At 41.5% G+C, this 15,956-nt stretch overlaps 3 protein-coding genes across 3 annotated transcripts; 1 reads left to right on the plus strand and 2 right to left on the minus strand.

The window, feature by feature from the left end:
• Positions 1–843: 843 nt before the first annotated feature.
• Positions 844–2,926, minus strand: LOC5574818 (odorant receptor 94b). Its single transcript, XM_021855870.1, has 5 exons — positions 2,398–2,926; positions 1,977–2,336; positions 1,818–1,917; positions 1,502–1,750; positions 844–1,444 (listed from the first exon to the last, which is right to left on the minus strand). The coding sequence occupies exons 1-5, from the start codon at positions 2,862–2,864 to the stop codon at positions 1,391–1,393; spliced, it is 1,230 nt and encodes a 409-aa protein (XP_021711562.1). The 5' UTR covers positions 2,865–2,926; the 3' UTR covers positions 844–1,390.
• Positions 2,927–3,909: 983 nt separating this feature from the next.
• LOC5574817 (RNA-binding motif protein, X-linked 2) lies at positions 3,910–14,790 on the minus strand. Its single transcript, XM_021855871.1, has 2 exons — positions 14,637–14,790; positions 3,910–4,341 (listed from the first exon to the last, which is right to left on the minus strand). The coding sequence occupies exons 1-2, from the start codon at positions 14,648–14,650 to the stop codon at positions 3,939–3,941; spliced, it is 417 nt and encodes a 138-aa protein (XP_021711563.1). The 5' UTR covers positions 14,651–14,790; the 3' UTR covers positions 3,910–3,938.
• A 48-nt stretch (positions 14,791–14,838) lies between these two features.
• On the plus strand, positions 14,839–15,840 carry LOC5574816 (V-type proton ATPase subunit F). The gene is made up of 5 exons (XM_001655326.2): positions 14,839–14,968; positions 15,036–15,106; positions 15,219–15,300; positions 15,407–15,612; positions 15,681–15,840. Exons 2-5 carry the CDS (start codon positions 15,053–15,055, stop codon positions 15,720–15,722), a joined length of 384 nt encoding a protein of 127 aa, XP_001655376.1. The 5' UTR covers positions 14,839–14,968; positions 15,036–15,052; the 3' UTR covers positions 15,723–15,840.
• The last annotated feature ends 116 nt before the right edge of the window (positions 15,841–15,956 follow it).

Genomic DNA, 15,956 nt, shown 5'->3' on the forward strand with positions numbered 1-15,956 from the left:
ATATTAGCCAGCAAAAAATTCTTATGCAAAACATGTTTAAAATGTCAGTGAGCGAAGTTAGGAGCGCGTGCGAAATATGGGTACTTTACGGTATTTTTCCCACAAAACCAAGATAAAAAGCTTAGATGATGAAAAAATAATAACGATAGCGTTATTTTTCGATTTTATACGAATTTTTGTTCTTAGCTATGCGGCTATTGCTACATCGACCCTACTGAGTTTTCAATCGCTATTCCATTTTCGTCGCTGTGGTCTTTGCCGATTGTTCCGGTGCTTATCCTCTCGCATGACACTAAACCCCTAGAATTTCTCGTATCACGGCTAGTACATCAAAAAGGTACACGCAGAGAAACGTATACAAAAAAAAAAACACACAAACGTCAAATGGATGACAAGAAGGAATGAACAGCTATGCGGTGCGGTGGGGTAAGTCACCAATTAATTCTTGATTTTGTCTATGGGAACAATAGAACAATGTCATGTTATAATGAAAGTGCCAATACTTCGTATGTGCATTAACTGTGTATCAAAAAGTCGGGTCTACCCCGTTTGGCATAATGCCGTTTGGCATAATAGCTTTTTGGCATAATGCCATTTGGCATAACGGTCGTTTGGCATAATCGCCATTTGGCATAATAGCTCTTTGGCATAATTGTGAAAAATTTTGAATTTGATCAAATTCCTTCCATTAAGCAAAGGGGTGTGGATAAACAGTTCAAGATCGTATGTTCCGTTGTCAATTATTGATTGGACATACTTCTAATCTTCATTTTTCAAGGAAACCAATATCCAATGAAGCTCTTTTGAAATTACATCACACATGACTTCCGGGGTCATTATGTCCGGGATATTATAGAGCATTTTTAACAAAAATGTATCCGACGCCTAAGTTATTCCATGTAATTTGAAAAAAAGGAACATAGTATTTTATGACGCATCTTATGGCCCCGCATATTACTGTACCATTACAGTATCTTCCTTTTTCAAATTATGCCAAATGACCATTATGCCAAACGACTATTATGCCAAACAACTGTTATGCCAAACGACTATTATGCCAAACGACTTTATGCCAAACGACTGTATGCCAAACGGCATTATGCCAAATGGCATTATGCCATACGGGGTAGACCCCAAAATGTCCTTTCGATGTTTAGTCTTTCGATATTTTGGTTCTAAGCCATTAACCCTAAAAGATCCCTTCGTGACCTCGGTTTGGTCGCCTTGCCGAGCATGTTCAGTGAACAGTGAGCATTTTTGGACGTATGTGGTCAAATCGACCCCAGGATACTATTAGAGAGTTGAGGACCTAAAAGGTAATTCTACATGCATTCTAAATAAGCAAAAACATCGTGAGCATGCTATTGGCAAGGTTATTCAGATAAGACCCTCAATTCATCATGTTATGCAAGAATGCGTTGCAGCTATAGGCGGTTTTCATGATCTGGAAAAAAGACTTCATCAAGCTCCATTCACTATTCAATGACCTTACCTAACCCACCTCAGCAAACGCGTCGTATGACAGAAATCCAAATCCTCCGAATGAAAAGCCCACATTGCGGTGTGCATTGGCCAGCATAAATTGAATCACCTTAAGATCCTTCTTGGACCACAACTGATACCACCGATTGGTGTACATCGCCTCAGAGAGTTCGTTGGATTTGGTGACGACTAGTTCGCCACAGTAGCAAAAGATCCACATCTTGGCCACGTTGGTTGCGAGCATACCGTAAGAGCTGTTTTTCCATTTCTTGTGGATAGACGTTAATGGATGAGTTCTTCAAACAGAAGAATGAGTGTCTCTGAGGGAAACTTACCAGCTGAACATGGAACAGCGAAACGCAGATGTGAGCTATGGAGAATAGAACTTGGGTCAAGTAGATCTCGTTGTAAAAGTTAGAGCAATCTCTTAGAAATCTAAAAAATAGAATAATTGAATGTTAAGGACTTTGTACGAAAAAGTATGAATTCGGTACTCTAAAACTTGTGTATGTATTTCAATAATCTTCCTCATCAATGTCCTTTGCTCCTCAATGTCGTTGGTTTCGCCGATCTTCTCGGTGTAGCTCTTCAAAATCTCCAGTTTACATGACGAGTAACACACGTATAAATAGAACGGACCGTCGCAACCAATAAAAGCCAATGTACACCAAGCCATTTGGACGATGGTTATCAGATAGTTTATTGTGTACCAAGGATGCTGCTTGTAGTTTATAAACGGAATCGAGTAGCCCACCGGAAGTACGTATTCGTCCAGCTTTCCGACAAGCACCGGATAGGACAGCAACATCAGTGCCGTGAACGGGTACGAAATGATCGTAATGTACATTAACTTCCTAAATCCGCAATTGGTATCAAGACTTAAAATATTTAAGACTGATCTACTTGATAACTTACCTCGCTAGGGTGTGATACTTGAGGAATGTGAATCGTTCAACCTCGCCATCCTCGTAACTACGATCTTCCAAAATGGTGTTCATCAACCTAGCTCCAAGTTTTCGCTTCAATGCCATACCTCCGACCTTGATCAAGACTTCGAATGCAGCAAAAAACGCAGCCAAACTCAGAATAGTAACATCAGTGTCTCCAAGATATCGAATCAGATGAATCAAACATGCTACCAACGAGTAGTAACCGGTCAACATAGGACCCACAAATCGGAACATATTCACTGGTCCAACCATGAAGTCTTCGTCGAAGAAATTCACACCACATATCAGCATGAACACTCTGAACACGGCAAAAGTGCCACGATAGTTCGGAGTTCGTGCACGAACAAAGTTGGACATCCGAAATAGAAGACCCATGGCTAATTTCGCATCCGGCTTGCCAATCTGGCTCTTATATGCTTGCGAGAAAACCATCACCGGAAATGTGCATAAATTGACTCCATACAGGCACTCAATTTCATATTGGTACAGAGCATTATTTTGATAACAAGTTGTTAGAATATTAGCAAATGTTGAATCAAATTTAAAATACTTCAATGATAAAAAGGTGTAATTTATTGTTCGTCAATGATTTACGGTGAAACAGATTGGCAACTTCTAAGATTGCACTAAAACTTCAAAGACACAAATCTCGCGAAGATAGCATCCCATAACAGTGCACTTTTTATTTTGGTTTTGTGCACTAGCAGAAACCTTAAAATGAGAAGCTCAGAAACGTTTGCCAACTATTAAATAAAAAAGAAAAAAAAAGAAATTTTCTCCAGTCTAGTGCCTTTGCAAACGTGAGTAGGTAGACAAGCCGGCCACTGTCCCGGCCATCTTTGGATTCCGAGATTTACCTTGTGGTTTCCATATAGGTACCTACTTTCATTTTTTTGAATATGGAAAAGTATTAAATTTGTGCTTACAATTAATTCAATTCCATATTCGTACATCTATCAAGGTTCAAACATACAACTCATATCTATCTATATAAATAAAAATGGAGTGGTGTTTGTATGTCACGATATGGCTCGAGAACGGGTCAACGGATCGTCGCAAATTTTTCACTGTTGCCCTTAACAAGGGATGCGACGTGTTCGTGCGAGGAAAAAGTTCAGAAAAGTCTCTGAAATAATAGGGAAAACGGGAGAAGACTAAAGTATCGTTTTGTTCAAGGGATTTCTTGACGTTTTCCAACAGCCTACTTGATGACAAGACGAAGTTTGCCGGGACCACTAGTAGACAATAAATATAAATGTTTAATACTCTACATATAGCGTGCGTATCTATTGAATTCCATGTATTATTTGCTAGTTTTTTACAAACTTTGTATGAAAAAGGTGCCCTGTGCGAATATGAATTTAAATCACTGTATGTTTGATTTGCCAAATTGATCAATTTGGCGTTATTATTGCGTGAGAAAAGCAAACATTTTAATACAGGCTGTGATACATTTCCGCTACATAATTCCATCAGGTTCGTTAAATCAATTAATCTATTATTCATCTAGTTGTACTTGGGTGCACACCCTTCCATGTAGAGTCGTTTCGTTTCCTCATCCGCTTTGTCATCCTTGGGTGGTTTGTAGTCGGACACGTGATCCACCCGCAGCGTCCTCCCCAGCAGTTTGATGCCGTTCATGTTGTCCACCGTTAGGACCGTCGAGCGTTGGTCCTCGAAGCAGATGAAGGAGAATCCTTTCGATTTGCCGGTTTTCTTGTCCCGCACCAGGTTGATGTTGACGATTTCGCCATACTGGGAAAAGACCGCCAACAGGTCGCCCTCGGTCAGCTCGGACGGGAGGCCCCCGACGAATATCCACGCGCTGTCCTTGTACTGATCGTGCCAGGAGTTTGTGCCGCCATATTTGAGGTCCTGTTCGCTCAATTTGAGCACGTTTTTCATATTGCTGGTTGTGTGATGAGGAAACGGACGATCATATTTGAAATATACTGATTCTCTTCGCATAACTGCCTCATGTTCTATGAAGGGATTTTCTATATACATTATGCAACATAGTGTATTATGATTAAGTTACAAAACTGAAAAATCTCAATTAAACCTGTAGAAACGTAACAACTTCTAGAAATGTTAGTTCGGTGATACCATCCTATTACCTCCCCAAAAACGTTTATGTGATTCTTTTTGGATTTACGCATAAAAATCCACAGTCAAGGTGTGAAAGCTGAGGCGCAAGACATATGGACCAGAACGATATTATATATTATGAGCCGTTCGAGGAAGCTCCGTCATTGTTAATTGTCGCTAATGCATATCACACTTCAATACATTCTATACAGAACATGTGTCAAGCTACACAGTTTTGTGCAAGAGTTTTTTGGCTTTATTAATGATATTTTCAACACTGGGTTAGTTCATCTCGGAACCAACGGCTTTACAAATATGTCGTTACTATAACAAATCATAAGTGATTATCTCGGTGATGGCATTCCTCGGCGTGAGAGGTGTGTGTTCTAACAACTACTCCAGGTCCGTGCCCAAGTTATGGTAAAGTTATACACCTTTATATTTCAATTCCTTTTAATCCGCAGTTTTTCACTCATTTTTGTGTACCTACTGGTGGACCAGGGTTTTCACACATCCATGAGTGAATGCTTCGTCTAACAGTAGACAAAAGTGAGTGAAAAAACTGTCGGCAAAATAGGGATGGAAACAGTAGCGTAGTTAGGGGATGCGATGGGTGGGGTCCGCACCGGGTTCTTGGGGCCTCCGAAATCATTGTGGCAATTTTCCATAGCAGAATAAGTTGAGCTTTTAACAAACTGAAATGTATACAGGCAACGAAAATCGGGTTTGGAAAGGTCCTAAATTGGTAATGTGTATCCACACTCCTTCCACGACCTTCCTTAGCCGAGTGGTTAGAGTCCGCGGCTACAAAGCAAAGCCATGTTGAAGGTGTCTGGGTTCGAATCCCGCTCGGTCAGGATCTTTTCGTAAAGGAAATTTCCTTGACTTCCCTGGGCATAGAGTATCATCGTACCTCTGCCACACGATATACGAATGCGAAAATGGTAACTTTGGCAATGAAAGCTCTCAGTTAATAACTGTGGAAGTGCTCATAAGAACACTAAGCTGAGAAGCAGGCTCTGTCCCAGTGAGGACGTAAATGCCGAGAAGAAGAGAAGAAGATACACACTCAAAATAATTCACACGTCAAGACTACGTGAAAAATCACGTAGATTCCAAAATAATGAAATTTTTTCAATTTTACCTGACGACGGTAACTAGACGTAGATATGTATGAAATGAACCCTTCTCGCATAACTTCTGATCTCGCCCTAAAAGCCATTGGTAACCATGTGTGTAGCTCGTTGTTTCTGAGCATTTGAATGGATTTTATTGCTATTTAACAACGCTATGGGGAAGAAAGGATCATTATCTACCTGCCCGTGATGTTGGTTTGGATGCTTATTCCTTCTTTTGCTCAGAAACAACAAGCTACATAGGTGGCTACCAATGGCTTTTAGGGCGTTATCTCAGAGTATGCGAGCCTTAATAACATTTACTGTTGGTAACATCACCCTTACGTGAGAAGAACGTACGGATGAATGAACTGAAATTTTGACAGTTTAACTTCTAGTTTATTCTGTGTTATGGTGAGTTTAAAAATGGCCAGAGGTTGAAAAAAATTGCAAGTTTGACTTCAAGACCTTCAAAACCGCATACATATTTAAAAGATGATGGTAAGTAAACTTTGTTTAATATAAACTTTAATTCTTTATTGATTTATTTTTTATTTCTTCTAATAGAGCTGAGTGGAGAATGTAGTACTTTTTAACAACATCAAAAAGCGAATCAACTGGAAAGTATCCCGTTTCAGACCAAAGGCAGAATCGTCGACACGCAAAGATCTATTATTTTGCAACCCCACACTCAAAAAAATCCAAACGTCATTGCTACGTGAAAAATCACATAGATCATTCCAAGTTCATTTTGCCTTCACTTCACCTGACTAAGATAAAGATCACTAAGCCATTCATAACCATCAAACAGTGAATCGGTAATTGTTACTGAGGTTACCTATCGCACTTACGTGAAATTCACGTAGGTACCTAAGTTCATTTTGACATCTGCATATTGAACGTACACTCGGTGTTGAGCGCAAATCCTAAGATGGCGCCCGCATGATTTTTGCAGAACATCAGAAGCTGCTGAACTTTAAACCCTGTGTTAGATTGATTTTAAGGTAAATATGCTTTGAATAACGAAGAATCCCTGCATTACTTCATATTTTACACCTGATTTATAACCTCTATCAATTACAGCACGCGAAGGCTGCAACAAACAGAACACACTCACAACAATTTGGAAACAAGATTCACAATGCTCAGATTGAATATAAAAATATCACAATCTTTTAGATTTGTTTACATTTTCCAATTGGGAATTAGTTTTCTTCCAAAGCCTATTAGAGATAAGGTTGGTCTATATTCTAGTTAATTTAATGCAAAACCATCTAGGTCCTATTGAAACGCTTCGTAAAGGTTACAGGAAAATCCACGTAGCTCTTACTTGTAGCGCCGGTGGAATGGACGAAGTTCAAAAGTTCATGCGTTCATTCTGGGCTACCTATGATTAACGTAAGAGCTACGTGAAAAGTGCGATGGAAAAAAACCACGTATGTTTTCACGTAACAATGACGTTTGGATTATTTTGAGTGCATGTACCGGAAACGGATCTGGTGGTCTCCAAATGGGTTGCAACCGGATTGATACCACGATGGCAGACGGAATCCGTTGGTTTTCTCAAGGTGGAGCTAAAGTGGTTTCTATTTGTGGCTGAATAAATGTTTAAATGTAATTGCTTGTTAGTTTCATTTTAATTTCTTTCCTACAATTAAAATAAAAACATATTAGAACAGTGAAAAAGAACCTGAAATATATGTCTTTCCTATCTAAAATTCTCGTGAAACCTACTGGAAAAAATGTTTAGAATCCAACGAAATGCTCCGTAAAAGGTACGCACATCCCTGATAACTGCTACGTGAAACTCCGGTGGATCGAAAAAAGTTCATTAGCTCTTGTTGTTGTTGTTTGTGAGGGACTTTAACCCGAAGGTCATTCGTCCCTCCGTTCATTAGCTCGTGAGTTCATTCAGTGCCACCTATGATTCACGTAGCTGCTACGTGAAAAGTGCTGGAAGTGAAATGGAAAAAAAACTACGTATGTTTTCACGTAGCCTCGACGTGTAGATTTTTTTGAGTGCAGCATCCAGTATATTGATAGGCAAATATAATGCGCCTCCATCATAGAGGTCGCTGGGGAAGAACAAGAGAAATGTCACTGGAAATGTTTGTTTACGTTCAACATTCAATTTTTCAATCCAAAAATTAGGTCATATTCAGTCGATTATTGAACTATTTTCCATCGGCATAATCATTTCGAACCATTATTTTTGTGATACGCGTGATTTCACAACAAATTTATTGGGATTTCGTTACCGGAACTCGGAATTGAAAAACGCGGATACTTCGAGAACAATTAAGGAGCTTTATTTAAATGCGACTATACTGCACGATGTGCAAAATTGAAAGAGGAAGAACAATTTGAATATGGGTCGCAGCTTACTACGACCTTGTTGGGTTGGTTGCTATGCAACAGGCATTGCCACCCAGCATGGATGGAATGACCAGAATAGCCGATTGCTACTTGGATTACACCCCCTCTCAATCCGCTATTCCGAGACGACGTCCAAGTTGTCCCAATCGACTGGCATCCATCGGCTTAGTAAAAAGGTCAGCTAGTTGATCTTCGGTTCGTACATATTCAATCTTCACACTGCCGTTGGAAATATGATCGCGAACAAAATGATGCCTTACATCTATATGCTTCGACCTTTTTGATTCGCAGTTCTTTGCCATTCCAATACAACCTTGGTTGTCCTCGTAGATTGTAACTGGAATGTTGGAGCTTTTCAACTTCAGATCATCCAGGATACCAGATAGCCAAACTGCTTCGGAAACCGCGGAGCTGAGGGCGATATACTCAGCCTCGCTGGATGAAGTAGCCACCGTAGTTTGCTTCTTACTTGACCAGCTGACGAGATTACCGAAAACGAGGAAAATGAATCCACTCACCGACTTACGATCTTCGACGTCCGAAGCCCAGTCCGCATCGACGTAACCTACCAATGGCTCGGCAGATTCGGTTCGCTTGTACTCCAAACATTTAGTTTTGGTTCCTTTGATGAACCGGACCACCCTTTTCAAGCTCTGCCAATGTTGTGTGGTTGGCTTCTGTTGAAATCGTCCTAAGAATCCAACGGAATAGCAGATGTCCGGCCTGGTGCACAACATCACGTACATCAACGACCCCAGAAGTTCTCTGTACGGACGATCCGTTGGTTCCCCGGTTCGAGTTAATTGGATTCCTTTTTCCATTGGAGTCTTCACTGGATTACAGTCCACCATATCGAAGCGCGCCAAAAGTTTGTCTACGTTAGCTTCTTGCGTTAAACGTAAACTTCCACGCCTAACATCGTAGTCCAAACGCATGCCAAGGAAATGGCTGACTTCCCCGCAATCGGTCATCGCAAACATCGTGGTTAATTGGCTTTTCAGCTTCAAGATGGTCATTGGGTTCCTTCCACATATCAGCAGGTCATCCACATACAGAACGATATAGATTTCGTTACCATCCTGAATCCTAGTATAGAGGCAGTAATCATGCCGGGAGCGTGTGAAACCCAATTTCAATAATTGTTCATTGAATTTCTCATTCCAGCATCTTGGCGATTGTTTCAAGCCATAGAGAGACTTGAGAAGTTGGCATACTGTGTTCGACGGTGCTTTGACTCCATCCGGGACCGCCATGTAGATGTTTTCCTTCAACTCACCGTACAGGAAGGCTGTCTTGACGTCCATGTGGTGAAAGGAAAAACCTTGGTGAACGCCCGCTGCCAGTATCGTTCGAATTGTGGCCAGCTTCGCCACGGGGGCAAACGTCTCTTCATAATCCAACCCAGCCTTTTGAAGAAAACCTTTGGCGACAAGTCGCGCCTTGTACCGCACTGGCTTTCCATTCACATCGTCCTTGACTCGGAACACCCATTTGGCCTTAAGGGGTTTGACGCCATCCGGGCACTTGACGAAACGCCACACGTTGTTTGCAGCCATCGAATGTAGCTCGTCCTTAACGGCACCAAGCCATTGTTGTCGGTCGTCACGTTGCATGATGTCGTCATAACGCATGGGTACATCTGTGGAAATCGATTCGCCAGAAGTTGCTCTATAGTTTACAAAGTAATCGAACAACTTACCAGGAAGCCTGCGCTCCCGTTCGCTACGCCTCGACACCGGCTCACTCGGAGTTTCGTGTCTTTCAATTTGCGAAGGGAGCGCGTCTGCTGAATCCTCGTAGTCCGTTGAAATGTCGTCATCCTCAATAGTGCCACCAGCAGCCTCATCACCATCAGAATCGCTTTCAGCATCGTTAGGCACAATGCCAAGATCTTCATCTGCAGAGCTTTCCCCCTCTTGCTCGAAAGGGAAATTCACCACCAGTGGAACATCGTCGACAGGCTTCAGCTGAGCATACGGAAAAGTATCTTCGTCGAATTTTACGTCACGAGCAATTTTCACCTTTCGCGCTTGCATGTCCCAAAGACGATATCCGTTGGGTGCGTAGCCGATCATAATCATCTCACGGCTCTTTGGATCCAACTTTTTGCGCTGCTGATTTGGAATCCATGCAAAACACCGACACCCAAATACTCGTAACTTGTCCAAACTTGGCTTCGAACCAAACCATCTTTCAGCCGGAGAAACACCGACCGGTAGGGCAACCGTGGGGCTTCGGTTCAACAAGTACACGCACGCCAACGCTGCTTCGGACCAAAGATATTTCGGTACACCAGAATCAATCAGAACAGCACGAATTCTTTCTACGAGAGTTCGGTTGAACCTCTCAGCAACCCCGTTTTGTTGAGGTGTATACGCAACGGTGCTTTCAATTTGGATGCCTTTTCGCTTGTAATACTGTTTCTGGGCGTTAGAACAGTATTCTCTCCCTTGGTCAACGGTGATTTTCGAAATCTGCAACCCAAATGCGGCGGAAACTGTGGCTTCATACTCACGAAATTTTTCAAAGACGTTGGATTTCTTCTTGAGCAGGTAGATCATCGCAAAATGTGTGTAGTCGTCGATGAAGGAAACGATGTACTTTGACCCGTCCCAGGCTGTCGGGTCGATTGGGCCACACACGTCGGAGTGAATGCGCTCGAGGGGGCGACTTGCATGACTTCTAGTTCCATTGAACGGCTCACGACACTGTTTACCTTGCACGCAAGCTTCACAAAAACCGACCGTGGGTAGTTTCTTGATTCCTTGCAGCATACCTTCTCTAAGCATGGTGTCCATTCCATGTTGGCTGATATGACCCAGCCGCCGATGCCACAGCGTGCCCGGATCCGTCTCACAGACATTCGCGCAAACGTTTTCCAACGTCAGCACTATTTCGTATAGGCTACCTACCAACTTGCCGGTCGCTAAAATTTCGCCACGTTTCTTCAACAAAGCCTTGTTGTCGGAGAACACTACATCGATGCCAGCTCGTGCCAGCTTTTTCACCGACATCAAATTTTCTCTCAGGTCCGGGACAAAGAGGACATCCTTCATGTTGAACAGGACCCCCTTGTTGCTCGTTGCATCAATCTTACCGATCGTCCTGGCAACCATCTCCTGACCTTCTTTTGCCACTTTTATTTCTATTGGGCGTACTAGCGTTTCGAACGACGAGAAAAAAGATTTTTGACTCACCAAATGATCGCTGCAGCCAGAGTCCAATTTGAACGCCACAGTGTTCATCCGGTCACGTTTTGATAACGATGCGTCCGCCATGAAGCTCACCGCGCTTCTTTTAACGCAGTTGGCTTCGCGTTTTCCACGCCCGTTGCTATGGGCGTTACCACGTGCACCGTTGCTATGCCCATCGTCTTGACCACGTTGCTTGCAATCTTTTTTCATGTGACCACGCATGCCACATTTGTGGCACTTACCATCGAATTTGCGTTGACTGCTTCCGGAAAATGCGGCTGGCTTGTCTTCGCTGGCATCTTCTTGTCGATCCGACCGTTTTGACTCCTCAGCCAAAAGCCGTTGCTTCACCAAATCGAGCGTTAAATCCTCTTCGCTTACGTTTTCCAGCGCCGTCACCAACGGGTCGTACGAGTCCGGTAGCGTCAGGAAAAGTTGAGACACCAGATCCCCTTCCGCTAGGGTTGCACCGGCCGTTTTGAGCTTTCGTACAAGCCCATCGAATTCCACCAGATGACTCCGCATACCGTTGCCTTCTTTCATCCGGAGCCGTGCCAGTTGCTTCCTTATCAACGTCTGGCTGGCTACGGACTTTTTCGCGTACGTTGCCTCCAGACTCTCCCACATTTCTTTTGCGGTTGCCTTTTCCCGAACGACTTCCAAGCACTCGTCGGAAATAAAACTCACCAACAGTGATTTCGCCTTCCGGTCCATTTCCACGAACTTCGCTCGATCAGCTTCTACTTCCGGGGCTTCCCCGGTGAGAACCACTGACACGCCAGCTGCTTCGATGAAAAGCTTCACCCGGTAACTCCAATTCTGGAACTCGCTTCCATTCCCGCGGAACTGCGGAATTCCGTGCGCCAGCTCTTTCTGTGTGGTGCCCATAACCTATTGGGATTTCGTTACCGGAACTCGGAATTGAAAAACGCGGATACTTCGAGAACAATTAAGGAGCTTTATTTAAATGCGACTATACTGCACGATGTGCAAAATTGAAAGAGGAAGAACAATTTGAATATGGGTCGCAGCTTACTACGACCTTGTTGGGTTGGTTGCTATGCAACAGGCATTGCCACCCAGCATGGATGGAATGACCAGAATAGCCGATTGCTACTTGGATTACAAAATTTAACCACTAACAAAGAATCCGTTTATAACCTATGTTGCCAAACACCAATTTTACAATTTTATCCAACTAATCATACATGAACACTGATCGGATCTGTACATTTTCGAAGAAAAAAAAGTTTATTATGTTTTTCAATGCTCTCTGATCGTCTACAAAATAACTATTCCGAGAAAAAGTGTAAATTGTGTGCTTCTTCGTATGCTGCACACGGTGCGTGCCACCAGGTGTCGGAGTGATCGTTTAGCTTTGAAAATATTTGCCTATAACGGTAGCGTTGATTTCAACGTTATAGGACGATACTTTTTACGAACATCCAGGGCCCTCTATCATTTCTACCTGAGAAAGTCAAGAACAGATTTGGAAACCTTTTGTGTACAAACATTCATTTCAGCTTCTTGGCTTGGTTCAGGTTATGTCTCATATTAACCTGAACCAAGCCAAGAAGCTGAAATGAATGTTTGTACACAATATTTTAAAAATTCTTGAAAAGTACCAAGGAGCGAACAAAGGTCTCTAAAGTCTCTTTTTACGCAAACCTTATCTAAAGTACTTTTTGCGCATTGCAATGAATTTTGATGTAAATTTTTGAGACTCCAGAGATTACTACGCGCAACATTGTAAAAATCTCATATTCTCATATCTAGTGCTTAAGATTTTTCATATTTGTGTTGTTGCTCACGTAACTTAACAGCCAAAATATCATGTGCACTCATGCTCATCCGTTTGACTCATTGACTTGTATATGACGGATTTCACGCCAACTCGACACGCGATTGGCAGCACCCCTTCAGAATTCAATGAAACTTTCTGGGTGTGAAGACTATGTGGAACTAAGATACTTTAAATACTTTGTTTTTTTTTTCAAAATCGATCTAGACTAACATTTGGAAAGGGTCAGTATTTTCACTTTTTTTTATAAACCCTTATAACTCGAAAACGGTAAGACCTACAAAAAAGTGTTGTATGGGGGACTTTCGTGAAATTTCCTGAATATATTGAAATATTTTTTATTTGTTATTCTTTCATATTTTTTCTAAAACTTCAGGAAATTTCACGACAGTCCCCCATACAACACTTTTTTGTAGGTCTTATCGTTTTCGAGTTATACGGGTTTGTAAAAAATAAATAAAAACAAACTTTGGCTCTTTCCAGATATTAGTCTTGATCGATCTTGAAAAAAAAACAATGTATTTAAAGTATCTTAGTTTCACATACATATATAGCAGATAAAAAAAAATAAAACAAAAATTTCATTGAATAAAATGACTTAACAAAAAGGTGTTTTTTAGTTGGCATAAATATACGCTGCGGGGCAAAAAGGGTACTCACTTAATTAACATTTTTAACTAACAATGGTTTCTCATTGATACGCATTGTATATTCTGCAGCAAGCTTTACATTTAAAATTTTGTTTGAGCAGAAAATTATTGAATCATTTCACAATTTCTAGATATAAATAGATTACCTATTTTATTTTACTAGAAATGGAAAAAAACCGATGAGAAACGACTGTATAACGGCTCAATTTTATGAATACAAGCCAACCAACACAATTAAATTATTTTACAGATTCCTGTGAAACTTCAACAGCTGAACGGTTCGGGAAAATAAATTAACGGAGTACGGTAAGTTTTTACAGTATTCGGTCAAAATTGATCGGAATCCGTTAAATTCCGACGGAGTTACGGTGTTTTATTTCACCAAACTGTTCAGCTGTTGAGATTACGGTGAAATTCGCCGATTTCCGGTAAAATAAGCTGTGTGAACACATGTAATAAAGCTAAAGCATGTAGTCCAAGCATTGCTCAGCGTATTTGAATTATTAAAAAAAAAAATCACATTTCCATAAGGGGTGCTCATCTTTCCCCGACTTACTAAAGAATTACTAAAATCTAATAAAGTACTGTGTAAATTGTTAGTTGATTTTTTTCTTCGTTTCTTTATTTACCAAAATATTCTCCAAAAGGCTTGAAATGTGGGCTGAGAATTTGCCCAAAATACGACCGTTACCCTAATTTTATACATTCTGAAGGGCTTGTGCAGTCTTAATTTTCATCAAAAAGAGTTGAAATTTTAGGAGGGCACTTGAATAAGCGGCGTGGCGCACATCAGCCTAATTAACGAATTTTAGACAATATTTACAAACAAAAGTTAGCGCCAGAGTTAATCATGGGAAACTGCAAAAAGGGCTTTACCTTACTGAAATATTGATACGAAGCTTGACTTGACTGCGGAACCCCTTCATCCCCTAACATAGTTCCATGCTAACCGATCTACAAACTAAGGTGCATTTACTTACGTCATTGGATTCATTTTTGAACTCAGTATTAATAACGACTAAGAATCTAAGCACTTATCTCTTAAACGTACAAATCACTTTTTAATAATGTAAAAAATAAAATGCTTTAAAAATCGCGATGTGATTCCAGGCAGATTGTTTACAAACAACTCGCATCGCGTTGCAAAGCTAATCAGGCGTTACGTTTTCTAATCCAGATCCATCAGCAGCGGAGGAAACAAAAAATCAAACCAGTTAACGAATGTAACGCCAACAAGGCCTTTGACAGCTCCCATCTGATCAATTTTTGATCAGGTGACATATTTTCCTTGTTCCAGGCAATCACTCTTTAGGTAAGTTGTGGATGAAATTTTGGCTAATTTGCTGGAAAATCTAATATTTTATTAATTTAAATTGCAGGAAACCGTACATTCACGATGGCTCTACTGTCTGCCGTTAAGGGAAAGCTCATTTCCGTGATTGGGGATGAGGTAAGCTGGGAATGATTCGGGCTCTCTTGTGTTGTTGATCTGTGCAGTACTGAAAATTAGTGCTTAATGTAAGTTGAATGGTAATGGACTCAAAACGGATTCTTTATTTTAGGACACTTGCGTAGGTTTTCTGCTGGGAGGCATTGGCGAGATCAACAAGAACCGTCACCCCAACTTCATGGTCGTCGATAAGAGTAAGTTGATCGCTAATGCAAGATCTGGACTCAATTTGATATTGATCTTAATCACTGTCGAAACTGCTCTTCTTGCTTTAACATTCTAATTAATACCAATCGCCAGATACCGCCGTCAGCGAGATCGAGGATTGCTTCAAGCGCTTCATCAAGCGTGACGACATCGACATCATCCTGATCAACCAGAACTACGCGGAAATGATCCGTCACGTGATCGATGCGCACACTTCGCCAACGCCTGCCGTGCTGGAGATTCCCTCCAAGGATCACCCGTACGACGCCAGCAAGGACTCGATTCTGCGACGTGCCAAGGTAAGGAATATCCTCACTCATGCGAGAGCCAATTCCTGTTGCATATAATTCTTCTTTCCTTTCCCCAGGGCATGTTCAACCCGGATGATATGGTTGCCAACCGTGGTTAAAGTTCAATCTTCCGCCTCATGGTATTATAAGCTGTTTTCATTATTTGTTGCTTACTTTTCGGTTCAAACTGAGACATCTATTAGATCAATAAAACCATTCCGTGTGTAATCGTGAAAAGAGGATGTTTTGATTGCCACATAGAGCAGAGGTTCCCAACCTTTTTGCCCCCTTGTAAAGTCCTACAATCATTTCGCAGACCCCTATACCATAGCTACCCAAACTCTGTTTTCGCG

Source organism: Aedes aegypti, chromosome 3 (genome assembly GCF_002204515.2).
Source record: "Aedes aegypti strain LVP_AGWG chromosome 3, AaegL5.0 Primary Assembly, whole genome shotgun sequence".
NCBI classification, from domain to species: Eukaryota; Metazoa; Arthropoda; class Insecta; order Diptera; family Culicidae; genus Aedes; species Aedes aegypti.

Coding starts and splice junctions, on each gene's coding strand:
- LOC5574818 (XM_021855870.1), bottom strand. CDS start 2,864: ATGGTTTTCTCGCAAGCATATAAGAGCCAGATTGGCAAGCCGGATGCG. Junction 1,751..1,817: donor CGCTGTTCCATGTTCAGCTG/GTAAGTTTCCCT, acceptor TCTATCCACAAG/AAATGGAAAAACAGCTCTTA. Junction 1,445..1,501: donor CATACGACGCGTTTGCTGAG/GTGGGTTAGGTA, acceptor TCTTTTTTCCAG/ATCATGAAAACCGCCTATAG.
- LOC5574816 (XM_001655326.2), top strand. CDS start 15,053: ATGGCTCTACTGTCTGCCGTTAAGGGAAAGCTCATTTCCGTGATTGGG. Junction 15,107..15,218: donor TTTCCGTGATTGGGGATGAG/GTAAGCTGGGAA, acceptor TCTTTATTTTAG/GACACTTGCGTAGGTTTTCT. Junction 15,301..15,406: donor CTTCATGGTCGTCGATAAGA/GTAAGTTGATCG, acceptor ACCAATCGCCAG/ATACCGCCGTCAGCGAGATC.